Source organism: Ahaetulla prasina, chromosome 2, assembly GCF_028640845.1.
Source record: "Ahaetulla prasina isolate Xishuangbanna chromosome 2, ASM2864084v1, whole genome shotgun sequence".
Taxonomy (NCBI): Eukaryota; Metazoa; Chordata; class Lepidosauria; order Squamata; family Colubridae; genus Ahaetulla; species Ahaetulla prasina.
Genome location: NC_080540.1, coordinates 193,848,212 through 193,876,145, shown reverse-complemented (window position 1 = coordinate 193,876,145; position 27,934 = coordinate 193,848,212). Strand labels below are relative to the sequence as shown.

General features: G+C 41.2%; 1 protein-coding gene across 16 annotated transcripts; it reads right to left on the bottom strand.

Annotated features, from left to right (window-relative positions):
• Positions 1–955: 955 nt before the first annotated feature.
• Positions 956–27,891, bottom strand: ZNF384 (zinc finger protein 384). 16 transcript variants are annotated; one of them, XM_058174026.1, is made up of 13 exons: positions 27,541–27,680; positions 26,552–26,682; positions 26,209–26,306; positions 25,130–25,200; positions 24,808–25,048; positions 24,037–24,361; positions 17,377–17,601; positions 16,666–16,848; positions 15,780–15,858; positions 10,939–11,097; positions 10,498–10,746; positions 6,853–6,907; positions 956–1,141 (listed from the first exon to the last, which is right to left on the bottom strand). In XM_058174026.1, the coding sequence occupies exons 4-13, from the start codon at positions 25,193–25,195 to the stop codon at positions 1,128–1,130; spliced, it is 1,596 nt and encodes a 531-aa protein (XP_058030009.1). In that variant the 5' UTR covers positions 25,196–25,200; positions 26,209–26,306; positions 26,552–26,682; positions 27,541–27,680; the 3' UTR covers positions 956–1,127. The 16 variants fall into 16 exon arrangements, 9 of the variants coding, with proteins under 9 accessions (XP_058030009.1, XP_058030011.1, XP_058030008.1 ...); XM_058174028.1 differs by lacking the exon at positions 26,209–26,306; XM_058174025.1 differs by lacking the exon at positions 26,552–26,682.
• Positions 27,892–27,934: the final 43 nt, after the last annotated feature.

The window sequence follows — 27,934 nt, the reverse complement described above, 5'->3', positions numbered from 1 at the left end:
GCAACTGATGAATATATGTTTTCCCTGGCTTTAACTTTAGGCATGTCATGTAAAGATAGCTACTGATTTATAAACCATGTTTTTTGCACTATATAAACATACAGTATATAATTTTGCTTTATTTTAAAAGGATATGGTTATAACAAATCCTGGCTTAGCGCAGGTATCTTCAGAATCATGTCTGCTATTGCAGCAAATGCTATAGACATAAGAGATTGTCCAAATTTTAAACAGTTGAGGAAAGGCAGTTTTGACTACATCAGAAGTGAGAGCAAAACCAATTTCTAAGGAATAGTAGAAAAATGCAAACAGCCACACTAAAGAGTTTTTCTGTTTAAAATTCAACTTCCTCATGGTTTTACAATCATTAGGAAGTATTGAATGTATCTTACCTACTTGTCAGTCAATTGTTTCTAGAAGAACTGCCTAGTATGTCCAAGAATTAGGAAAAGGCATTTGGGATAAATGGAGGAGTTGAGTTTGATTGTTTAGGGTTAGGGTTATACCAAGAGCACTGAAAAAACAGTAGCTAATTCCAGTCCTCTGACAGGCTACATTTACAGTTTATTAATACAAAGCCATAAAGTGGTTTGGTTGATTGTAATTGAATCTGTGACTCTAGCCATTGTGATTTGGAAACTATAATCTCTAACCGTAACAAATTATGATTAGAACAGTGGCTTGGTGCTGCAGGCTATGTACAATTTAGAGTTCATATAGGTTGTATGTATTTTTTTTAAAAAAAGCTTGTGCAAATCAGTATCAAAATTTGTGGGTTTTGCATCTTGTTTGTGCATACTGAAAGGAGCACTTGTGGTCCTTCAAAGTTTGAAAAACCTGTGATATATAGATTAAATTTTAATTATTAAAAGTAAGAAGTATATTTATTTATTGCCCCAGCCTAACCCGAGAGAAAAAAAAACATTTCTTTTTAAATAATTCCATTGTAATGGGGTATCACACATATTCATTTATCATTTTGGGAGATGCCATATCACAAAAATTTGAGAACCAGTCTTAGTACAATATTTCAACTGAGGCTTTGATTATTAGCCAAACATAGTCAAAAGGAAAAGGCAGTCACTGGGCAAATTTCTGTCTTCTAGCTTCATAACAAGAACCACCTATTAGCGCTCGTCACCTAGAAAGAGAGATTAAAAATTAAGAGAAACATACACATATTTCCTTGGTAGTACCAGTGTCAGGATGAATGCTGCATTTCTTTGGAAGTTTCTAAACAAGGATGTGGAACCTTGTATTAGCTGATAAAGCTAAAAACATATCTATGCTAATTGAAATGAAATTAATTTCTTTCACTGCAACTGTTGTCTGAATGCTGGGAAGCTAATATGCACATACAAAGCAATATCTCCTTTGTGTCCTGCTCCCCATCAGGCTTTCAGTGAGAGCTAACTTGGATTTTGCTTTTCACTGCACTGCACTGCTTTTCATAAGCTTCAATTTACTTATTAGGTTTCCCTGGAAATGAAAAAAACCCTTCTGAAATAAGTGCTAGACAGCTGATACCTATGTCAGTACTGTTTCAGTTTAATCCTCATGGCTCTGATCATAAATGTTAAGTCTGCGGAGGGTGAAGATCCATGAATAGTAATTTATATTCTAAACTGCCTGAAGTTAATGAAATGAAACGGACAGTGTAGAAATGTGATGAATATCCTGATTAATTTATAACTTGTATAAACTTACTTAAGAATAAGTCCACTGAATATATAGGAACTACCTTCCTAATATACATATGTTGGACTGCATTTTTATACACCCCAGGTTCACAGAATTTTAGATCTCAGAGATTCCTGGAGAAAGGAAATGTAGTTAAAATCAGTTTCTGACTAAAATGTTAAATATACATTAGGAATTGATGGTGGATGTCCTGTCTTCTTCTCAGATGTTATTGCAGTGATAGAGAAGCAGATTATCTTCAGCTGATCAGAAAGTAAGCAATGATTTCTTTCTTTTATCTCCAATAATTATTTTATGATCTATATGTGAATAATACCTGCATCAATAAAGGAATTAAAGGGGAAGCTGTTAGTCCTGCTGAACAAAAACAAGGGGGCAGCTGACCAGATTGGTCCAAAATACTTTAGCCTCCAAGTCAAAAAACTCAAAGGAGATCTCTGTTCACACTAATTACCATAGGGGGAAAATTTTCCACAGAAGGGGTCCAGTTGGGCAATGTGCTACTCTTGTTCCACTCACATTTCTCCATTTTTTCAACAGGACAACTCCAACAGTATGCTTGTGTTGTTGCCCAATCCTTTTTTCTCTAGGTTCATATTTTTTACTCAGGAATATTTTCTAATTTACCTCTTTTTGGCCCTTTAATTTATAGGGCCTTGTCAATAGCACTTTCCTCAAACAGATCCCTCTAACAATGATAACCAATGACCCAGCATTTGCAGGATCCTTTTATGTGTTTTTGAAAGAAGGTAAGGAAGTGGCTACCTTATATCCTACTAAGCACTGGGGAAAATAACACCTCTCATAATCTCCCCCCCTCCCCCAGCTATTTTTAGATTGGCTTATTTAGGAATGGGGATAAAGCTGGATGAGTAAGGGACAGGGAAGGAAGGACACCGTTGGGATGGTGAGAAAGAAAGAATAATTGCATTTGTATCTAAGATGAGAAGCAAGTTTTCAAATTCCAGCACAGCAGTTGGAACAAAATAGTGAATTTTCTGCTCAGCTTTGTAAAGTTGCCAGAGTAATGTAAGATAGCCCAAGTCCTAGGCTGATTTTTTGTATGAAATGAGTAGACTAGGAAAAGGCTTAGCCCAAGATATAAATTAGAATTTATACAGAGTACGAGTCTAAATTAGAATCCTTTGGAGATCAAAGCTCAAGATGGCCACAGCTATGCAGTCAAAGCTCTAGTCTTTTTATATGTGTGTTGTGCAATGAGGAGCTGTCTCTTCCCAGTTATATCTACCCATCCATCCATCAGATCCAGCAGAAGTATGGTCTGGATCCTGCCTGCGAAGGAGTTCCATTGGTCAGGACCCAGGCGATGCCCCTTTCCTGCTGTAACTCAGGAACATCATTCTCCCTGAGGTGAAGTTAGCCCCATCTCTTGATCAAGCCTTGATCAATAAGGGAGAATATCTGTAGCTCACAGTTGAAATGAAGGGGTCCTTGGTGTTCTCTGAGCTTGCTTGTTTTCTTGCAGACATTTCATTACCCAAACTAGGTAACATAATCGGTGCTGATGATGTTACTTTGTTTGGGTTATGAAACATTGTAAGAAAGTAAACAAGCACAGAGAGCATCAAGGACCCTTCAGAGAACGTTGAAAATGTTATTTTCCAAGCCTAGGAATCCTGTGGTGAGTCTGTGAAGTGGTTGAATGAGACTAAATGACCATTGTCCTCCTGCAATCTTGGGGTTCCTTATTCCTTTATGTTTTTTTTCCTTACTTATGTCTGATTTGTAGAATATTGTGATACAGTTTATTTTGTAAAATGCCCACAGGCACTTTTTATGAGATGGGCAGCTATAGAAATTTGCTAAATAAAGCAATATAAGAAAATGGGTGGGCCTTCAATCATATGGTATCGCACCACTTCTACTTTTTTTAGACTCCCCTAAACAGCCTGGGAAAAACATTTTTTCACAGTAAACGATAGGCATATGCATTTAAATTTATTGTTGTAATTCATAATTCAAAGAAGTCTGGATTACTATTTGAATCCAACCACTAACCACTCTGGTGTACTCAGGGATATATTCTAGTTTCCTCTTTATTCTAATGATGACCAAGGTGTCAACCAAAGTGCCCACCAGATCCTCAAAAAACTGAAAACCCACTGGATTCTTAAGCACCCAAGACCTTCCCCATTGCAAAATCCACAGCAATCAGAAAGCAGTATGTCCATGATTAAAGAATAACTTTGATGCCCCCAATTTTCAGGTCACATTATGGCTGCCTTGGTAAAAAACCCACACATAGCATGGAACTCTTATGTGTCTTGGGCCCTCAGTAACTAGTTCAGTATGTGACTGTCATGGTGACCAGAACGTCTGGGCCACTTCAGTCCCTTGGCCAGAGAAGGCTGGTTGAAAACACCCTGTTTTGGGAAACTTTACTGTCACCTCAGCAATTAGACAAAGAAGCCCTGGCAGGGATGCTGTCTATGTAGCAGGGAAAAGCAGCTGGTTCAACTACTATCCCCTTAGGCCCTAACCACATAAGCAAGACCCCAGATTTAGTTATCTGAAGAGTAAGACCTTTTGATGCTAGTAATTTCATGCCTGACAGTAGCTATTCCCTTTCCCACCATACACTGGGGCTATAGGTGGTGCCAATCTGAATTTCAGGGGGCTGTATCTCTGAGAGAGACTGCTGTCCATCCAGGTTTTGGTAATGTACATCAGGCCTGCCCTGACATCCACAATTAAATGGCAGATAATAATTGTAAATAGATAGATCTTGCAATTTGTAGCAGCTGCTTTGTTGGATGAAGCTGTTATGGCCTGAAGACATAAATCAGCAGGTAAAAGAGAGTAGCCTATTAAGAATATGCTTTACTTGTCCTGAAAGGTAATTTAATATCCATTTGTGAGGATAATTTGTTCTGTCTCCTTGAAAGACAGTTATAACGTTAACCCCTCCAAAATGGGCTTTTGTTTGCACTAGAGATTGTGATGGCTTTGGCCAGACACTGCTGTGGGGTGGGGTGGTTGGATTAGAAGACCTACCAGGTCCCTTCCAACTCTGTTAATCTGTTAAATATATCAATTGAGATAAATTCACTTCAGTGCATATTTATTACAGGGTATGATACACTTATGTATAAGACTGAAGCACATCAATGGCTTCAATCCTGAATCAGCTTTAATTGTTCTAAAACAATTAGGAGTATGACCCATCTTAATTTAGCTGGACTTCTTGGCAGCTTTTAGTATTATTGATTACAACATCCAACCTGATTATTGTGGTTAAGACACAAAAGAGTATCACCTTGAAATATTCATTGGAGGTTGTTGTTTTTTAAACTATAATGTCAAGATTCATTGTTTCAGTATCAATTATAAATGACTTGGTCTTAGTTTGTGATTAGTATGCAAATTGGTTTTTTGTATTCAAGAATACTTGTTTCTCACATGCAAGTTCACTTCCTATACTTGTTTGAGCAGTCTAATTTACTATAAGGGGTCAAAAATTTACTATAACTGGGTCAAAGTATTTACCAGATCTATTGCAAATAAACCTGTTACACTTTCACTTCACTTTGGTCCTAAGATTCACATGCATGGCCTAAGCCCGTGATGGCGAACCTATGGCACGTGTGCCACGTGTGGCACAGGTAGCCATATCAGTGGGCATGCGAGCTCAGCTTCAGTACACGCCAGCTGATTTTCAGGCCTTCTGGGCCCACTGAGTATGGAAACAGGCTGTTTCCTGTCTCGGGGTGGTGATAGGGAAGGCCTGTTTTTCTCTCTCACCTGGCTCCAGAGCCTCTGTAGGAGTCTGGGGAGGGCAAAAACGGCCTCCCCCCCCCCCCGGAGGTCCTACGGAGGCTGAAAATGGCCTGTTTGCCAACTTCTGGTCCCACTAGAAGTTGGCAAATGGGCTGTTTCTGGTATCTGGAGGACCTTGGGTGTGTGAAAGGCTGTTTTTGTCCCTCCCAGACTCCTAGAGAGGCCCTGAAGACCGGGGACAGCAAAAAACGGGCCTTCTGGTCCTTCGGGGGAGGGGAAGGCTGTTTTCACCCCCCACAGACTTCTAGAAAGGCTCTGGAGCCAGGTGAGAGAGAAAAACAGGCCTACCAGGCCATCGCATGCCAGGAGCAAGGGGAGCAGGGGGGGTCACGTGTCCATGCACGGGGGCAGGGCACATAGGATTATGGGTGTGGGCACACACGTGTGACCCCCCCCACCGTTGGCATGATGGCAAAAAGGTTAGTCATTCCTGGCCTAAGGTATTGAGTTTCTACTGACCAATAGCAACTTCATGCAAAATGAAGCAGCTTTCCCAGCTGAAGCAGCCCTTGCACCAGATGTTTGTCAACCTTTGCAACTTTAATATATATGGACTTCAATTCCTAGCATTCCACAGCTTGCCCCTGACCATGGGTGTCAAACCCACGGTGTCATGTTGCCATCACATGACATTTTGTGATGTTTTTCCTTCGCGGAGCTGGGGTGAGCGTGGCCCACAGACCGCCAGTTTGACACCCCTGTCCTAGACAAAGCTTATCTGTTACTTTATAAGATTTCAATAAGACTTCTGAAAGATATTGTCAGTGGATTTGCTTTTGGAGATAGGGCAAGAATGTCAGTTGGTTCAAAGTAATAACAGGTCGGTGAAGATCAGTGTTAACATAAATACATTGCTCTTGATTAGTATGCTTTTTAGATATCTAAATGACTTGAGATGTACAGGAGAACCTTGTCTCATAAATTTGCTTGCCTACTATGATTCTCATAGAAAACCACTCTGTGGTTTGCTTACCAAGGCTAGGTAAACGGGAAACGTTGTGCTACATTTTTGTAATGCTTATCACAAGTTGAGATTCGCCAGACACTTGGTCTTAAAAAAAATCTAGACAAAGATGTTTTTATCACCTCAGGCTTTAAAAAATAGGATTTGAATGGATTATTTCCATTGCTATTTTTGCTAGTTAATTTCATCTAAATCAGTACTGTAATTTCAACTGTTACATTGGTTGATTTAATCTATTTGGTGAACCATCCTTGATGTAGAAATACTAAAAGCCAACATATATAATTCTAAAGTATACAACATATGGGCTGAATTCTGGTGATCCAGAGCATTTCCAAGCTCTGGCCATCCAGGCCCCTAATATTAATTATCATGAAATTCATACAAACCTGGGAGTTTTTCAGGAAATAGCAAAACACTCATAAATCCATGCTTCTCTAGTGGCTGAGCAAAAGACAAGTTCAAGAGGGGGGGAAAAAAACAAAAGGAGAGAATTAAGAGGCTTGATCCAGATGAGATCAGAGAACAGAGCAACCACATACACAATAAAGAGTAGCATCAATCTGATAAAAAAAAAAGTCACTTCTACTTTAGTAATAGTACAAAGGGAAAAAGGAAATAATGTGTACAAAGACTGGCTATGTAGTCCTCAGGAAAATATGTGGGCCTTAACAGCATATATTTTAATAATTTCTAGTAGGCTTTGAACCTAGAGGATCCACTTATAACCATCTTACTATCATCCTTAATCCTTAATGAACCACAAACACAGTTTCATTAACATTAAGAGGGCTTTTGGAATTTATTCTTTAAAAAAAGTAATGAAATTAAATACAAAAGTTCTAATGCAATATTAAGGTTGGAAATTTAAAATACCCCCCTTCCTCTGGGAAATGCAATATGAAAGATTCTTAAGAACAGCTGAAAATTACCCACACTGAACTAATGCGGCAATTTGAAAAGGTAAGAGCAAACAAATTTGTCTCCTTAACTTTCAGTAACCAGTCCTCTTCAGTGAAGACGAAAAAATATTGAGGAAAACACAAATGTTGCCAAATGCCTCAACATTTGTCGTTTCTCTTATTGGTTACTCTTAACACTGCATCTCTGGAAAAGTGCTTTATTTATCACCATAAGGAAAACTGTGGAATTCTCTCACCCAAGCTTCATTTTTCTACAATGTCCTCTCTCTCTGGAGTAGCTTTAGAAGTCAGAATACTGATCCAAAAACTTCATGTAAGACATGGGCAAAAGGTAATGTCTCTTCACACATAGGCAAGCTACCTTTATATTCTCTACCCGCTCAGCCTCTTCAAATGTGTATTCTTATTTTAACTTCCATCATTGTTGTAGCAATTTCCCCCAGGCTTTTTCTTAAAAGTAGATGATGGTCATAGATCCCATTTCCAATGGCCCGTAGAGGACAATATTCTCAGCCCCTCACAATCTGCACAGTGAAGGATAAACATGACAGGTGGGAAAAGCAGCATGCTCCCAGTTCCAACATGAACCTTAGAGCAGGCAAGAATTCAGGACCTAGAATTCTGTTCTTGGGGTGAAATGCCTGAGGAGGGCTAAGTATTAGCAGTGTTCTTGCTGCAGATACATAAAGAGTTATTGCCTGCCCACAATCTTAGTTCTTCCACTGCCCTGTCAGGAAAAGAACTCTCCCTGTTGCACTCTATGTGGCCCTTCAAGCCATTAATCTAGTTACAATGAAGCTTCTGGAAAAAAGATCATCAATCTCTCTCATAAATGTGAGCATCTTCTGCCAAGCATACACAAGATAGAAAAATTAGCACATAACTAGTTACAGTCCTGAATCAAGGTCTGCTCACTCTCATCATCCTCTCAGCCTTGTGCTCAGAAAACAAGGGAGATAACTCTTCTAGCTCTTACAATGCTTGTAACAATCATGGACGTGTTATGTGGTCCAGAAAATTAATACCCTGAGGGAAAGGAAGTGCAGGATTTTACCAGACGTGCATGTACACTTAAAAGTGTAGGGACACATGCACACAAAATTCATACCCATGCCCAACGTAGAAACAGAACACACGCACAGACACACACACTCAATTTCACCATAATCCCTGCAGCCAAAGCACAATCTTGAAATGTTTATGCACCGTTTAGATTTCAGTAGGATTTTGTCTGCCCTACAGGGGGGAGGCAGGAACATCCATCAGTCCTGGTCTATCCCAAATGTGTGGGATCATCAAGTCATTCACAAGTTTGTCCTCAAACAATGCTGCTTTTAGCAGACAGGAAAGCAGTGCAAATTGCACAGAAAGCAGTCTGCCCTGGACAAGCTCTGTCATGACTGAGGGAAGAACAAGCAAACCTCATATTCTTGCCTTAAGTATCCATCTACTGCCAACAATGGGCAGAATCTTCGTTTGTCTAGAAAGGCACCTAAACTGATTTGTTTTTATGCACCAATATTTGAAAGTAAGTTCTTCCACTCTTTAATCTACAGCATTTGCAGGCCTACTAGAGACAATTTTTTTTCACTTAAATCCCCATTAGCTTTTGGAAACCTCTTTTTGTGCCTCTGTGGCCCAAGGAATAACCAGAATATTGAAATGAAGGATCAAGAAATTACAAGATTAAAGCAAAGGGGAAATACTTTGAAGATGAAGGCAGCAACCAAGTATGAAGGATAAAAATCAAGGACTGAAAATAAAAGTGTGCAAGGATAATGTGGTTTTATAAACACGGATAGAAACAGTTACAGCAAGGACAGGGGCAGGCTGGATGGGATTGAAGTGTGAATAGATATATCTATCCAACTATTTGTATATAGATTTATATATATATATATTTATATATAAATTCAAGTGGGGAGAGGGCCCAAGTCTGTTGCTTGGGAAATTTTCCCTTCTAATTGGTCTCTCTGTGCAGTGCAGGAATGATTGTTTCCACCATTTCCTCTTCTCCACTGTTCACCCCCTGGAAGATTCCTCTGATTCTTGCTCTCCAAGCATCACCACACTACAGCCATCTTATATCCAGCCTGGCTTGGCAGTAAGGACAGTGAAGGAGGCATCTGGACCGCACGTAGAGAGAAATAGCCCAACAGTTTCCTTCCCTGGGGGCTTCCCCCAAAGACCTCCTTTGAGCCTTGGGTTCCAGACTGCACTTATTGCAGAAAGGGAGAAAGAAGGGTGTGAAGACAGAAAAACAACCCTCAGTCTCTTTTTTTTTTGGGGGGGGGGGCTGTCATTTTGGCACTCTTACCACTAGGCATTTTTTTGGTTTAGACTTGATGCCTGCAGGAGGCTTAACATTATGGTGGAGGTTAAACCATGTAAGTTTCTAAGTTGTAGTACCCACCTTCCCATCCCTAATTCTTCCTGAAGTTGGCTGGGAAAAGGTTAGGCACTCCCCCATTCCATAGCCCCCCAAGTAATGGATTATGCAGACTCAGCTGTCAGTCACCAGCAACATCCCATTATCTTCAAGGTTTTGTAAGCTGAACAACATTTGATGCCTAGAACAGGAGCAGCCATTCTTCCTTCCTCCAGCTCACAGGAAAGAGGGGTGAGGGAAGGGAGTGACATAACGAGTGAACGTTCTCCAGTCTACACCCCAAGGGAATCTTTGGAAGACTCCCAGTCACCCTCATTCACCTGCAATCAGTCATTGCTGAAGCTCCTTTCATCCATTGGTACCCCCTCATTTCTCATCTCTGCTGGATGAGGGAAAGTGGGGTTCCCTTAATGAACAAGAAGGCCTGGTGTAAGGGAGGAGCCCTCTTCTTGCACAAAGAGAGTTCGATCCCCTGTTTACGGGTGGAAGATTGTGCCTCTGGAGGCACTAATGGTAACGCCAAGGAGCGGCCAACTAAATAGATAGAATCCCCATTTCCCTCCCCCTAAGGGAAGCCGTCACAAACTGCTGCATGAGGAGAGGCCATCACAAAAGAACTACCCATGGGCACAGATGATGCAGGAGAAGTTTTCCACTCCCCTCTTCAGCCATGGTCTCTAAGAACTGGAAAGGTGCTCCACTTGGATGGTGCTGGTGCTAACCGTGAGGCAGATGTCTTTGTGATGCTCCGAAGTTTTATAAGGGGTAAGGTCAAAAGAACACTGTGGGGGAGGATTGGACGGGTTGTCTCCAGATGGACCTCCTGCTGCTCCACTGCCCTGTGCTTGGAAGTGCTGCTGCTGCTGTTGCGATGCCTGTGATTGAGCCTGGACTTGGGCTTGGACCACAGCCACCTGCTGCTGGGGGTCAGGGATGTTGTGTTTCCGCATGTGTTTCATCAAATATGTTTCCTGAAGTGGAAAAGAGGCACAAAATAAATTCAGAACCATGGATACAAGTGGAGAGGCCAACTCTTCCATTCCACTAAGAGGATGGTGCACACCCATGGGCCACAGCAGAAACCTGTTTCCAGAGCTCTCCTCTGAGGGCAGTGGCCAAATGGTCCTCCCGTTGTCTCCCTCTTTCAATTAAGTTGTGCTTACCGAGGTATAGGCCCGATTGCACATGGAGCAGTTGTAAATCTTGGCATGCTTCACTGTGTGAGTGGCTAGATGAACCTCCAACGAGGTGGCATCTGTGTATGCTCGGTGGCAATTGTGGCACTTGAAGGGTTTGTCTTTGTTGTGCTGCCTTCTGTGGGACTAGAATGGTAGGGAGTGAGAAAAAGGGCAATGAGTTGAAAGCTTATACTGTTTTATCTTGTTCGGAGGTCTATTAATGTTACTCAAGGAACTGTCTCATCCGTATGGGACAGGCCAGTCCCACTGTTTTGGCAGATGAGGCATGCTGCGGATCCCCTCAGTCAAGGAATTCTGGCTGGTAGGATCCAGGAGGTGAGCTTAGCTCAGCTCTCACCCTCCTGACCTGAAGACCAAGAGCCTGAAGACCAAGAGCCTGAAGACCTGGCTCTGCCAGTTGGCTTGGGCCGCCAATGGGGGAGCACCACACTGGATGTGGTTGATTAACTAACAGCAGCTCCCACTTCCCTCCCCTGTACATTCTGTTCTATTCCTCCCCACTTTTAGTTTTAGTTATGATTTTAATTTTTGTTATGTTTTACCATTTGTGTATATATATATATATATATGTCTTTGGTTGTTCGGGTTTTCTCCCGTGTAAAATTGGAAGTGTCTTGGCGACATTTCGACGAAGCCTCATTCGTCATCTTCAGGCTTCAGCTTTGTGCTTCTGGGAGCAATGTGTGATCGCAGCTGTTTCTTCCTTTTAACTGCTAGTGGGGGTTTGAACTGATTGGGTGGGAGCTTGGCTGTGCTCTGATTGGATGGGGTTTTTTCTGTGCTCTGATTGGCTGGGGGTGTGTCCTGTGTTGGTGGGGGCTTGGTTGTGCTCAGTCTAGTCTGTGCTGCAGGGGGATTTGAGCTGGTGAGCTGCATAGCTGTTGTTTGGCTTTGTGGTCGTGCTACATCTTCATAGTGGGTGTCAGTCTGCTGCATGAATGGATTGGAGGGGTTTGAAATGGCTAATGTTGCAGCTGCGGTCTGGCTTCTGGTCCTTGGTCGTGCTTCATGATCAGTGTGGGTTTGGGTCTGCTTTCTGGGTGGATGTGCGGTGGTGACATCCTGTGTGGACCTTGTGAGTATGGGTCTGGTGTCATTCCTCGTGTTAGGGACTCGTTTGTCAATAAGGGCGGGTTTCCAAATGGCTGGTAGGCGGGAGGTGTCATCTCGTTTGTTCATGCTGTGTGGGCGTTTTTCTATCTCAATGGCTTCTCTGATTATTCTGTTGTTAAAGTGTTCAGTTTTGGCGATAGTTCTGGTCTTTTTAAAGTCAATATCATGTCCTGTGACTTTAAAGTCCACAAAGCCAAACAACAGCTATGCAGCTCACCAGCTCAAATCCCCCTGCAGCACAGACTAGACTGAGCACAACCAAGCCCCCACCAACACAGGACACACCCCCATCCAATCAGAGCACAGAAAAAACCCCATCCAATCAGAGCACAGCCAAGCTCCCACCCAATCAGTTCAAACCCCCACTAGCAGTTAAAAGGAAGAAACAGCTGCGATCACACATTGCTCCCAGAAGCACGAAGCTGAAGCCTGAAGATGACGAATGAGACTTCGTCGAAACGTCGCCAAGACACTTCCAATTTTACATGGGAGAAAACCCGAACAACCAAAGACCTATATACAAACACCCGTGAAAACCTCAGAAAACAAATATATATATATATATATATATATATATATATATATATATATATATACATATTGTATATATATATAAATATATATATATACAAATATATATATAGATTAGACTGAGCACAACCAAGCCCCCACCAACACAGGACACACCCCCAGCCAATCAGAGCACAGAAAAACCCCCATCCGAAGCTGAAGCCTGAAGATGACGAATGAGACTTCGCCGAAACGTCGCCAAGACACTTCCAATTTTACGGGAGAAAACCGAACAACCAAAGACCTATATACAAACACCCGTGAAAACCTCAGAAAACAAATATATATATATATATATATATATATATATATATATATATATATATATATATATATATATATAAATATTTATATATATACAAATATATATAGATTAGACTGAGCACAACCAAGCCCCCACCAACACAGGACACACCCCCAGCCAATCAGAGCACAGAAAAACCCCCATCCGAAGCTGAAGCCTGAAGATGACGAATGAGACTTCGTCGAAACGTCGCCAAGACACTTCTAATTTTACACGGGAGAAAACCCGAACAACCAAAGACCTATATATATATATATATATATATATATATATATATATATATTGTATATATATATATATATATATACAAATATATATATAGATTAGACTGAGCACAACCAAGCCCCCACCAACACAGGACACACCCCAGCCAATCAGAGCACAGAAAACCCCATCCGAAGCTGAAGCCTGAAGATGACGAATGAGACTTCGTCGAAACGTCGCCAAGACACTTCTAATTTTACACGGGAGAAAACCCGAACAACCAAAGACCTATATATATATATACATATATATATATATATTTATTTATTTATGGTTTTATTTTTATATAGTAAACTGTCCAGAGACACCTTGCAATGAAATGGGCAGCAAACAAATTTAATAAATAAAATAATAATGAATAATGCCATTTCTTAAATAAAAATCAGGCATGTGTATGCGTTCACAGGCATGGATGATATCTATGTATCTATCTATGTATCTTCTAAGCTGGCAATTTACATAGTATTTATGTAACTAGATCCCCTATCATTTGTTTTGGTTTATCTTGCCCAAATTTGTCCAAAATTTGCTGGTAACTTCGTATTTACCTTCCCAAAGTACTACTGTACTTTTTGGAGTGTAAGACGCACTTCCCCCCCAAAAAAGAGTGGGTGGAAATGTTTGTGTGTCTTATACAGCGAATGTTGCCAAAGTCCCGCCTACCCGCCGCCCCCCACCCTTCAGCTCTGCCTCCCAGCAATTTACCTCCTTGCAGCAAACAGCATGGTCACCTTCAGCACAGCCTGATTTAGCACGAGCAGCTGATTGGCAGTTGGATCAGTCTCTGGGAATATTGCCTATCAGCTGTTCCAGGCTGCAGGGATTGCTGCTGCCTATTGCTGCCATCGCCGCCCATCGCCACTGTCACCTATCACCATCTATGTGTGCCCCATTTTTGGCCCGTTCCAGGCAGTGGGGATCATTGCCGCTGCCTATCCCTGCCGCCTGGAACGGGCCAAAAACAGGATGCACGAAGACCGAAACGGGACACGTGGAGGCAGTGATGGGCAGCAAATTGCTCAGAGGCAGAGGCAAATTTTTTTTCTTGTTTTCCTCCCCAAAAGCTAGGTGTGTCTTATACTCCGGAGCGTCTTATAGCCTGAAAAATATGGTAAATTGTACACCATGCTATTTCAAATGTCATGTATATAAATTTCAACTTAATATAAAAACAAAGGCAAAGCTACAGCAATGAGTTTATTGTTGCTAAGCAAATAAGCAAGTAACCAAGTAAATATGTTAGTATTATTAAAATCTATTAAAGCTGAGCAGTGTAGTTGTGGTTGCCAGACATGCTTCCTCTTGCCAACAAATCTGGGAACTGAAAGTAGCAAGCAAGACCTAAAACAGCATAAATTAAGATCTGTAGGAATGACATCCTCTGTTAATTTTTGAACTTTGCCTTAGCAAAGTTGGATTCTTCATCTCCGATAAAGTAGTTAGTTTGAATCACCCAATAAAAACAGATTCTCAGGCTCACACTTTTTATTTTCCTTCAAAACTATTTAGGTTTGTCACAGTTCGTAATCAGGCTAGTGGTCAAATTATGTTAGATTTTCCTAGCAGAGCTGTTGATATAAGCCATACAGTTGCAAAAATGTAAAAACAAAATCAAATGACGCATTGTAACAAACAAAGAAATGGAAACCTTTCCTCCCTCTGTATAAATGTCAACTTTCTCTTGCTTACTTTGATTCAAAGTTACCTACTGCTTGAGATCGTGTTTAATCAGTGTACAACAGGGGTAGTCAACCTTTTTATACCTACTGCCCACTTTTGTATCTCTGTTAGTAGTAAAATTTTCTAACCGCCCACCGGTTCGGGAGGAGATGTGCGAGCTATTCTGGGATGAGGCTCTTTTGTTTGAGGTCGCACTATAGCGCCATTTACTTTCACTTATGTAACGTGAACTAAACTTATGCGCGGGTGATACAAATAGTATATTTTCAGAAATTTAAATTGTCACGGGGAATTTTATAAAAACCTAATGAAACCGTTTTTAAATAATGCTATGAAATTTTTTTAAAAAGTCAATTAAATTAAAAAAAAAGGAAATGCTTCAGTATCGGACAAAACCCCTATCGCCCACCATGAAAGCTGGAACGCCCACTAGTGGGCTGTAGGGACCAGGTTGACTACCACTGGTGTACAATATCTAGTGAGCAATTTTATTTTTACTAATAACAACTATGGATTAGATGCTGATTACTAGCAATTCAGCAATGATCCCAATGAAATAAAAAGGAGTGAAGTGCAACATTCTTAACATGGGCTCGTTTCCCTGTCTCCCAGTTTATGGAATAAGTACACAGCCTGGATAAAAACCAAAATGCTGGCAGAGAAGGGATGGAGGACTCCCTCCTTTCTAAAGCAACCACTGGGCACATATGTTCTTTCGATTCGCCTGCCTGGTGCCTCTGGGCTAACACTCCGGCTGATGCTTAAACGAAAGGCTACTGCCACCCCTCAATGCTTTCCAACCACAACCCCAAGTTGCTGGATATTTGGATCAATACCTTTTACAGACTAACCTAGAGGAAACTGAAAGCCTTACCTGCAAATTTGAAAGTTGTGTGAAAGCCTTTTCACAGCCAGGGTGAGCACATTTATAGGGTCGATCTCCAGTATGAATCCTATTACAAAAAGGGTAGAGAGAAAAGATCAGCAGGAGAAAAGTCAGCATAGAAACCCACTGCCAGATGTTCTGAAGCTGCCCTCCAGCTGAGCTAGGCAAGCAAAAGATGCACCGCCCTTCACCAACTTATTTCCTTGTTTCTTTGATCAAGCCACATGCCACCTCCTTCCCAGTCCAGCTTAGCTAGCTAAGCTCAGAAGGAAAGCCCGCAAGAGCATGCAGAAACAAAAGGAGAGGGACAAGCAGCTCACAGGCAAGAGGCAAACTCTGAGTTACTTCAGCCACCTGTGGCAGTGCCAGGGCAAAGGACTGGAGAACAAGATCTCTGTCCAAATTGAAGTTGCTTCTTTTAATTCTGCCCTCCACCATGCCAAAGAATGTGCTTGCTCACGCACATTTGCAATGCCTGCCAAAATAACTAAGGAAATCATACATTTATCCTCTAAAGTATCAAGGAACATTGCCATACATTCCACTTGTACAGTGCCACTTCTTTATTCCCTGTAGCTTCATGCCCCTCTAGTCCATGCCTGCCTCAGTCTCTCTCTCTCTCTCTCTCTCTGGGACCCCCTGGAGGGGGTGAAAAAGGGCCACATCTCCCCGGGCCAATACTCCCTGCCCTGGCATGGTCAGTGTCTCCTCTGCAGCCCCCACTCTTTCCTCTCTGGCGGGCCACATCTTTCCAATTGACAGGACTGGCTTCACCCCCCACCCTCTCCCTGCATGCTTGCCGTGTGTGCTCCAAAATAGTGCATGCTGATGGCACGGGGGGCCAGGCTGGGCCCCCAGCCTCCTTGGCCCTTACCGTGTGTGCTGCTGTAGGTGGGAGAGCTGGCGGAACGCCTTCTGGCAGTAACGGCACGTGTAGGGTTTGACCCCCGAATGGATGCGGAGGTGCTGGGCCAGGTAGGACGTGTTGGCGAAGCTCTTGGAGCAGTGAGGGCACTTGTGTGGCTTGACAACCGCCGTGTGGAGCTTGGAGTGGATCCTGCCGAAGAGGAGGAGCAGGGGCAGCAGTTGGACATGACCGCCAGCAAGCTAGCAATGACAACATGAGGAATGGTACCATGCTGTCTCTCGCTACAGTGGAGGAAAACTCCACAAAAGGGAGTGCAAGACCAGGAGGCCAGAGAGAGGAGTCAGGAGTTGTGGGAGTATGTGTATGAGAAATCCTGGGCTGGGGAAGCAAGGGGACGGAGCTGCTCAGCAAGTGTTTTTGTGATGTGAAGTGGGGAGGCCGTCAGTCCTGCACCTATAGATTCAGTCTCCCAGATATTGTAAGAACTCCTGTCTCTGACGACCCAATAGCTTCTCCATTTTCTCACAGACTGTTCTGTGGCAAAGGACCGGATAGCATACATTAGGAGGCCCCTCTGCTCTTTGCACAAAGTAAGCATGGACCAACTGGCAGGAAATGGCTGAGATGCTCTGAGCAGTCTCCCCATGGGCACTTGCCTCATGCTACGATGTTGGCAGCATGCATCATGGATGTCTCCCCAGTCTCATCGGATCTTACCGTGTGTGCTGTTGTAGATGTGAGAGTTGGCGGAAGGCTTTCTGGCAGTAGCTGCAGGTGTAGGGCTTAGCCCCTGAATGGATGCGTATATGTTGGGCCAGGTAGGAGCTGTTCGCAAAACTCTTGGAGCAGTGAGGGCACTTGTGTGGCTTTGCCTCGGTGTGGGACTTGGAGTGGATCTGCATTTCTGACTTGGAGTAAAAGGTCAGGGAACACATCCGGCACCTGAGACCAGGTTGAGGGGAAAGAGACAAAGTCACTCAAGGGCAGGCCAATATCTATGTCCCTAGGATCATCCACAACTGACCAGAAAGATCCTATCACTCGAAAGAAGAGCTGCCCACATCCAGTCCTGCAATTCTGTTAAGAGGTAAAGGAATAAAACTGATTTGGATTCGGCTCTTTCAGGAAGGCCTTCCTTAGTTTAGACTGTCTGGGAATATGAACAGTACTACGGTAGCTCAGCACATCTGGAAAATATCAAGCAGGGAGTAGTTGATCTTCCTTTACACTAAAGAAACTATGACAAGTACCAGGGAAGACATAGCCAGTTAAAAGTATTTTTGTGCTAAATCCTTAATCATTATGGAATCTGAAATTTAAAGATTCTTTCTCAATTTGATGTTGAGAAAGATGTTTTGAACTACAATTGGTTAGTCCCCAGCCAGCACACTAACCTGCAGAAGTTGTGAAGTGCTCCAACACTGGAGGTTTTTAAGAAGACATTGGATAACCATTTGTCTGGAATGGTATAGGGACTCTTGCTTGAGCAGTGGGTTGGACTAGAACTCCGAGGTCCCTTCCAACTCTGTTATTTTGTTATTCTGACTGAATTCATATTATATTGATATTAAATTACTAGATGAAAAATTGATATTATATTGATTTTAATTAGGCTTTTAAACCTTTCTATTATGTTCAATTCTTTTCATATCATATATACAAGGTGTATAGTATATACAAGGTGTTTCTAAGACCAGATACTGAAAAAGAGCCCAAATGGTAAGATGGTTAAAATTCATGAAACCATGCACAGGATCACAGGATCATAAAGCATAAATCATAAAGACTTTGGAGCAGGCGTCTTTCTACCATCCTGGTTGTCCAATCTTTTCTTGAAAACCTCCAATGATAGAACACCTACAACTCCGGGGGGCAAGCTGTTCCATTGCTTAATTATTCTCACTATCAGGAAATTTCTGTTTCAGGTAGGATGTCTCTTTAACAAGCTTCTACCCATTGCTTTTTGTTCTACCCTCAGGTCCTAATAAATAAATAATAAATAATAAAAATATGATCCTTATATTTTTAACCAAAATACCATGAAAAATTTGCAAATCATGGATTAGCCATCCTTCAAAATTTTTGTATGTTTTAATTTTCATAATTAGCTTATCCGATGGTGCCACATTTTCATGGTATTTTTAAAAATCTAAGGGATGCCTTATCTGTCAGTATATATTTATTATGTTTATTTACATATGGATACTTTATTATGGATAATCATAAGCTCATTTGCAAATAGATTGAACACAATTTGGGGAGTTTATAAAAATACATGATTTATGTGCAGATATATATGGTAATAGTAACAGAATATTATATAGACCAATAAAATGAAAACAACTTAAAACTTTCTGATAAGCCTCAGATTCTGCAGCAGTGGAACTATCCTTCACAAATACATGCTAAGCTTCTTTCTAGCATATATAAAATAAAAACAAACATATTCTCAGCAAAGCAAATATCCTCAAAGAGGTGCAATTTCACTGAATACCCTGATTTCTCAACTAAAGGTTGGTATAGTAGAATGTCTCCACTAATCAGTTGTGCTCTTGTTAATCTCCTTTTGCTAGGGTGCTCCGGCATCTAGTAAGAATATTCTGAACAAAAAACAATTAAAAGTCTTAATTAGACAACTTAAAAAGACCCAATTGCAGGGAAATGTATTGATTCCTCTACTAAAAATGACCAGATTAATGATAAATACAATCCCTTGCATTTCATAAGCCAACCGGGTGGGGGGGAATCCTCTCACATGTCTAAGAAACAGGTGCCTGAAATCTAGGAGAGACTCCTATATCAACTTTAGTATAGATTTATGTTGAGATAAGTAGTTACCAGCTTAGAGCTTTAAAGATAGTAACTATCTTGAATTTAGCGGAAAATACAATTGGCACCCAGAACAGACATTTCAACCCAGGCAAATACACATTATCATGTATCCAGCGGGTGCTACCTTTTGCTCTGCCTGAAGCACTACATAAAACATGTTGTAGTAGTATAATCACGATGTAACAAAGGTATGGTTAATCACTGGCAAATCCGATTGGATTAAGAACAGACATATCTGGCATACTTTTGGTTATGAAAACATACTAGCTGTCATTTCCATTTCCTCAAAGATGGCAGGGAGCCAAGGAACCCTCCTTGACTGAGCAGCCATTCTTTCAGGAGTAAATTTCACTTTACATAGGCTAAATGTCAGCCTAGACTTGCTGAAGGTTCATCAGCATACTTGAATGCACCCTGTTTCAAAGTTATGGACAGCCTCCACAGCAGTTCTATATAAATTAATAAGTAGCAAAAATTAATATAATAGAACTCTGTCTAACACTATAGACCAAGAAGTCCAACTCAAAGCCTATTAGCATACACATCCATAAAAGATGGGTCAAATGTGGACATTTTGTTGTTGGTGTTGTTGTTGTGGTATCAGGGACTTTTGAAAGTAAAAATGGATGTCTAAACCTTGAAGATAAAAACATCAAATTCACTCTTTAAATACCCAAAACCCATCCCACAAATTACCTACATCAAGCCTCACTGTGGCTGATTTGTCTACACAAAACAGGCTTTAGATCTTATTTTAAAAGCATTTTGTCCACATTTTCTCTTCAAGGACTAATGATTTCAAATGATATGAAAACAAGAGTCCACGTTTAACCAGCTGAGTAGTTAAATCTAATTTATTAAAAAAAATAATGCTCAATAAAAGGAAATTGTCACTAATAACCCCATAGAACCTAGACATGTAATATATGGTTGGAACCAGAAATTGTCCCTTCATCTTTTTCATCAAATACAAAGTTTGTATAGAAAACAGCAATATTTCACAGTCATTCATATCCTAGTCACTTCCCGTCTTGACTATTGCAACACGCTCTACATGGAGCTGCCCTTGAAGAGCAACTGGAAACTCTAGTTGGGGCAAAATGCAGTGGCCCGCATGGTTTTGTGCAGACCCCGGTGTGCACATGTATCACTTCTCCTGCAGAAGCTGCATTGGCTGCCGATTTGCTTCTGGGTGCAATTCAAGGTGCTGTTTGTTACCTTTAAAGCCTTTCATAGCCTGGGACCAGGTTATCTGAGGGACCGTCTCTTGCCCAACCCATTAGAACGGGGAGGCAGGGAGTGTTGTGAGGGAGATTCACCTGGTGGGATCCAGAAGAACGGCCTTCTCTGTGGTGGCTCCCTCTCTCTGGAACATTATTCCCCCAGAGATTAGAATGGCCCTCACTCTAATACTTTTCTGGAAGGCGCTGAAGACCTGGTTCTGCCAGTGGGTCTGGGGAACCTAGAGCAGGATGAAGCCCATTAAATGGCTCGTGCGATCTGCTGTCACCGGAGTGGGGGTAATTGTACTATATTAATTTATTTGATTCTTTTTGTTAGTTTTTATTGTTTTAAATGTGGTTTTTATTCTGTAAGCCGCCTTGAGTCACCATCGGTGAATAGGCGGCAATATAAATCCAATCAATCAATCAATAAGAAAATATGACAAGTGGTGAACAGGAGCGGCCAGCATTATAAGAAAGACATGTGGAATTGTTTCCCGTGTGGACTATTTCAAGAGTTTCAGTGAAGTCCCAGTCAATGACTTAACCTCAATTGAGTCATTTTTGGGTTCATTATTACTCCTGAAATATCTATAGGAATTTTCTGATCGTATTGAATATTAGCTTTGGCAGCTACAGTCTTGCACATCATACTGCAATCTAGACAGGTAAAGCCAAAATTGTTGAGCTTGTTTGCCACTGGCTCCTTGTTATGCATGCACTCCACTCTCTTTGGATCTAATGCACCTTTTTGAATGGCATAGAAGTGTTGTGGCCAATGAAGGGAGAAAAAAGAACTTCACACTTGACAACTATATTGGTTATTTAAACAAAACCTCAATATATTATATAAATGCTGAGGTTCTGAGATACTCATTGATATCAAACAGAAAATAAGATTTTTGCAATCAAAGTTTAGTGCAGAAGGTGTAGTTAAAAGAAAAATCTGATGGGATCTTTAAGGTTGTTTTTTAATTGGCAAAGACTTAACCTAATATAAAAATATTTTGAAAAAGAACTATTTTACTCACACTCTACAGAAAATTTATTCCTGTCCCTTACAGTTTCCATAGAGCAGTCAGGCAAAAATATTATTATGGTAGACATGAAAATTGACAAAACACTTACATATAGTTTTTAAAATACATAGTTTTAAAGGGAGTCTAGTCATCCTATTCCCCTGTAGGGTTGTAATACTTCATTTGTCCTTTTTTGGGGTACAGCATGACTACATTTTCTCATAAATGCTTTTCTTTGACCAATAACCATTTTCTTGGGTTTTTCCTTTGCAGATGATGAGTCTTTTATGACACTTCTAAATCTGCTCTTCCACGTAGGCTATGGTACTTTCTGGATATTCCAATTCTTCCCTTCACAGATCAAATATATAGTAAATGCTTTTACTTTTAATGTTGTAAAACTGAATTATTGGTTTCAAGCACAGTATTTTTTAAAAGTGCAATAACTGCAGGCATCTCAGATAGCTAATGCATCTGGACTATACTGTTTATTTAATGTATGTTTCAGTTGTACATACAAACAGTCCTTGACTTATGACCACAATTGGGACCAGAATCTCCATTGCTAAGTGAGGTGTTGTTAAGCAAGTTGCATTCAATTTTATGATCTGTTTTGCCATGGTTGTGAAATGAATCACTGCAGATGTTAAGTGAATCATGAGGTCATTAAGCAACTCCAGCTTCCCCCTTGACTTACTTTGTTGGAAGTTGGCTGGAAGGTTGCAAACTGTGACCACAGGATGCTGCAACCATTTAGCTATGTAAAGGATTAGTCCCCTTTTAGCCCAAATATTCCAACAGAGCTTCATTCCTGGTATTTTCAGATTTGAGTTATACCACATTGCCAGCTTTTCATGTTATTCAGAGTCCAATTGCTTACCTGTTATTAAGCAAATATGACTAGCAGCTTTCAAACTAAGATAAATATTGGTTTAATATGCCTAGATCTTAACATCTGCCATGATTTGAAAGGCATTCCATATTTGCTTTCTAAATGACCCCAGAGAAGAAAATCATCCTAATATCTATCATTCCCGAAAAATACAGACATTAAGCCAAATGATATCGTTAAAACTGTGGAAGACTCCGGTAATTTCTTGATGGTCTTTCATCCAATTACTATCCAAATCCATCCCTGCTTAGCTCTTTTGATATCAGCTGATATTCATTAGATGCTGCCATCTGACATGAGATAAAATTCATGTACACGGTATTTCCAGTATTCTGCTAGATGGTGAAAAAAATATACACCAACTTATAAATGCGCAAATTAAGAAACGAATTTTCCATATGATCACCAACACTAATTCTATATACAAAGTGCATTTCTCATGAACAAGGATGATACAAGTAAAAATGTTGCTTTAAAAGCAATTGTAAAAGAATCAGGGCAAGGCAAAATAATATCTTTAGAAACACCCAGTATCACAAATACAAGATTCCCACACTGACCAATAAATAAGCTTCCTCCAAAAAGACATTAATTTCTAATAAAGCCTATTGCGCTACTTGCTAAAAATTGGGTTTTTGGTTTGTGGGATTTCAGCAATATCCATAGTACAAAGCTCAGTCCTCAAATTTTATCTGTGGAGATATGTTCTTCAGAATATTATTGCATTCATATAAGCAATCCAACTATGCTATTACATTAAAATACTTTATCAATCCCAAAACAAGGACAGCATGATCACCCAGTCTACTATAGTTCTGTCAGGCAGAATTAGACATTATAATATGACCATAGCCCTTGATAATTTTCATTACCTCCTCAAGAGTTTAATGTATTCATTAGCAATACCAGAACAAGACATAAGTACTTTTTTTGATGCTTTAGGTGGAAAAGAGTGGATAAATCATTAAATAAAGTTCAACTGCTATACAAAGTTTGCCAGAAAGAGTAAAACTGTAACTCACATAATAGAGACATGAGGGACAGATTAAATTCACATAGGTAGTTCTGGCATGCAGTTGCATGTACCAACCATTATGTTGATTTAGAGATCAATTTACAGAATCAACTACACTGTAAAAACCAGCCAGTGAAAAGTTATTGTTCAGTATAACCTGCTAAGTTATACTCTTACCTAAATCACAAGTAAATCAGAAGCACAATGAACTAGAATGCCACATCATGGAAGAAAACAGATCCCCAGTAATTCAAATGACTTGTTCATATACTTGTTCATTGTTCAAATACTTGTTCATATGCACTCTTGTGAAATCTGCCCAGAGCGTTGAGCTGGGTAGGCTATAAAAACTGTCAAATAAATAAAATGCAGGATTTCTAATCCCCATAATCTCACCTGTATGTCTTGCCATCTTTGTGTTGGTGGTCTTCATCTTCATTGGGTAACACAAAAGGATCACTCATGTCCGGCAGGCCCGTTTCCTGCAGTCGCTTCTTTTTTCTTCCCCTGGGAGCTTTAGGGGTGATACTGCCAGCAGCACTCACTGCCCCACCCTCTGCAAGGACGCCCTTCTTAGAAAGGTCAGGTATTACTTGGAGAGCTGCCTGGGAACCAGGAGGAAGGGCTGAGACAATCATGGGTGCAGAAATGGGAAAGGTTTGCACAGAAGTGGCTGTGGTCACCAGGGATCCAGAAGGAGAAGTTATTACCAGACCAGGTCCTGTATGAGAGAAAACAGAAGGATTGTTTCAAACCCTACAAGTCCTAATCCACCTGTCAGCATGTCAAAGAAAGGAAACCATACTAATATAATTATGTATAATTGCTACTGGGCTAGGCCTGCAGGGCTCAAATTTAAATGTTTATGCATAAGCTTCATCCTAAAATCCTAGGCCTACCTCTCTGAGTTGCTGCAAGAAAATACAAAGGAAAAAAAAGTTATGAATGCAAGCTTCAATAAAACCACACACCCGGGCAAGTGTGATTCTACTTTCTAGGATAGATCAGCTAGGGAAACGTATTTTATGATACAGCAAAATTTAGGTCACAGTACACATTTAATCAGAAGGCCCCTTTTCCAATGTCTAAGAAAAGCTTAACTATATTCTTTTCTCAAGAACAACTTAAAACGTTGAGTTAGCAACTGGACCATCCAAATTACCTCACCTGTTGTCATGAGCCCAGCAGACTGCACTGGTACCACTGTGATGTTCTGTGTTACTGACGTCTGGCTGGTTGGGGTAAGGTGTTCTGGCTTGGTGTCAGAATCCATAGAAATGTTGGTGGGAAGGGCCACAGAAGTGGGGACAGTCAGTAAAGTAGGATAGTGAGGAGGAGCCAGACCACAGCTCTTTTCTGAGGGCAACAACTGCTCCTTCATTTTGTTAATAAACATGCTGTTGTCAATCTAAAGATAAAATAGAAGAGTTTTAGAATAGTCACGGGCCAAACTTCATAAAAAGCAATTTAAATTTCAGATATTCCTTACCTGTCCCGAGACTGTGGGCACTCCTGGCCAGAAATACGGGGAGGAGTTGAAGTGAGATTCATCCATTCTAGCTGGGAGACATAAAGATAAAAGGCTGGTTGTCAAACTATGTAATGTCTATATGGTACTGAGAACCATCTTGACTCCCCCACAATACCAGTTCTGATTCTGAGACTTTGTTAGTTCATTGTAAAAAAACTAGAATTTACTAGCATGTTCTGATGTTCCAAACATTCAAATAGCTCTCAAATTTTCTAACATCATCAAAACGAAATCATGCTTCGTATAGTAACAATTTTCATGAAAAGACATGATAGGAATATATAAATATTCCAAATTCTCAGTATCTTTCAAAAATATTGGTAAGATGGCAAGCAAAATATAGCCACAAGATGTTTGGAATCACTAAAAATGATTGTACCCTCTATTTTAACGCAAAGAATTGGCAAAGGATGTTGCATCTCAACGTTGTAAACCTACTAATGATTACTAAATACTGGATGTTTGCAAAACTGATCTTGTTTAGTTCTCTAGCATACAAAGAGGGACATAAATTATTTGCAGAAAACTGGGGTGAAATCCAAAACTCTGCATTCCCAGGTGATTTTTCAATCATTCAGAAAACATTTTACAAATTATGTAGAAGAGCTGGAATTGTCTTTCTAATTCTGTTGAGGAAGTTGCTCTACTGAATTTCATACTCAATCAGCCACAAATAACTATATCCTAATTCTGGACAGTCTCTGCTGAACAAAGTGTTAAAAACACTCTCTCCAGTTGTGGCAAAAGGATGCTGTCCTGGTTCAAATTCCTGTATTTCTGCACTCACCTGCCAATATAATTCCATACGTAGCTTCTAAAATTATGATGAGCGATATAATGTAATCCCTATTCTTTCACTTTGAAAAATCTCAGAATGCTTTATTTTTAATCCATCAAGTTAAAAGAAACTCTCAGTGCTACATGTTTTTAAGTAATCTTTGATCTAAAAACTTGATAATGGAAAAGCAAGATCCATGGCTTGAAAACTCTTGATCATATAGCTTTTACAAAGTTTATATAGCATGACACAGACATACCAAGAACAAGCCACTTAATTTACTTATTCAAATTTCAGTAGCCTCCAACTTCTGATAGAGCTCACAATGGATTTAGTTTCTGTTGTGCTGAAGGATAACTAAGGAGCAATTAAGAAACAAATATTTTTGGTTTCATTGAAATGGCCAAAATTTAATAAACATGTTTTAGGGTGAACTTTGAAATATTAACGGCATGTATGTATGTTATCTAACACTTATATTAGCAGATCACAGCTAGTTAGCAACCCATTCCCTACACTCTCAAGCATCCCAAAAGAAAACTGTGCTGTTCTTTAAAGGCAGTTTTCAGCCTAAAAATGCTAAAGTTGCAGATGAAACATACCAAAAGCCTGCTATAATTATGCAAAAATGAACAATCCTTGAATTCTACAATTGCAGTGCTAGACTATTTCTTTCCTGGAAATCTGCATTCCATCTCCATCTTTCTCCCAATCTCATCTTGTGGGCCTGCACCTGTTTTGGAAAAAAACTAGACTTCAAAGAGAAATGTCAAACAAGATCATTGAAGCATCCCAAACACAGGCCTAGAAGTCTACCACATTCCGAAATCGGGTATAATTAAATGTGTGCGTACATTGGGGTAGATGGGGAGGAGAAGCTAAAGAAACCATCTACAGAAAACGCAGCTGAGGAAATTAGATCTCTGCGGTTAAGAAATACGCTATGTTAGATCAAGCCGTGAGTTTACAAAGCCCACCCCACCCTCCAGGGCAGGGGTCTCCAACCTCAGCAACTTTAAGCCTGGCGGACTTCAACTCCCAGAATTCCCCAGCCAGCTTCTTGATTTTTAGCCTCTCTCTCTCTCTCTCTCCAGTGTCTATGAGGAATTCTGGGAGTTGAAGTCCACAAGTCTTAAAGCTGCCAAGTTTGAAGACCTCCGATATAGAACAGCTTTGCTGGCTGGGGAATTCTGGGAGTTGAAGTCCGCCAGGCTTAAAGTTGCCGAGGTTGGAGACCCCTGATTCTGAGAAGCCCAGAAGCAATTTAGGGAGCCAGCAATCCTCCCTTTTTCTCGGGCAACAACATTCAGAGGGATGCAGGCTTTGAACCCCAGGGATCTATATAAACTAAAATTGTCAACAGCCAACGGCAGGCTTTGTCTGCAAAGAAGGATGTACGGTACAGCATCACGATGCACGCCAGGAAGACCAACTTTCCTCTAGTCGGTCCCAATTTCTCTCCCGCTTTAGAGGCGGCAGACATCGAAGACTCCAGCGAGGCACCCCTTCCCCTCCCCCCCTCCCGGGACCCCTAGCCCACATTGCCCCCCCCCCCCACCGTCTCCCTTCGCGCCCTTTCGCTGGCACTGACCCCGCCCGCGGCCCCTCGCTCTCCGACCCGCCCGGGCTGAAGCGGGGAACAGTGGTCGAGATGACGCGGAGTCCAGCGGCGAACGGGCCACTAGTTGAGACGGGGCAGCCCCGGAACCTCCACCGCCGCCACCCGCCGCCGCCGCCGCCGTTCCCCCGGAGAGCCAGGCGGACAGCAGGCAGCCCTTCTCTTCCGCTTCCGGATGATTTAACCCCGGAAGTCCTCCTTGTCGAGGAAAGCCACTCATATTCTCCCGCCCGCTGCCCATTCATCTGCCCCTCCCGGACCCCGGAGACAGCCCCCCAGCTCTGGCCCAAGCGGTGGCAACGGCAACCTCCTCCTCACCGGAAAAGGGAGCAAAGAATCACTTCCGAGTTGAGGAGGCGGTGTTTGA

What these genes read in the sequence shown, in the direction of transcription:
- ZNF384 (XM_058174019.1), bottom strand. Translation starts at nt 27,808, where the DNA reads ATGGGCAGCGGGCGGGAGAATATGAGTGGCTTTCCTCGACAAGGAGGA. An exon ending in TGCCCACAGTCTCGGGACAG is followed by an intron (nt 25,049 to 25,129) that starts GTAAGGAATATC and finishes TTTTATCTTTAG; the next exon opens with ATTGACAACAGCATGTTTAT. An exon ending in AAAGATGGCAAGACATACAG is followed by an intron (nt 17,602 to 24,036) that starts GTGAGATTATGG and finishes ACCTGGTCTCAG; the next exon opens with GTGCCGGATGTGTTCCCTGA.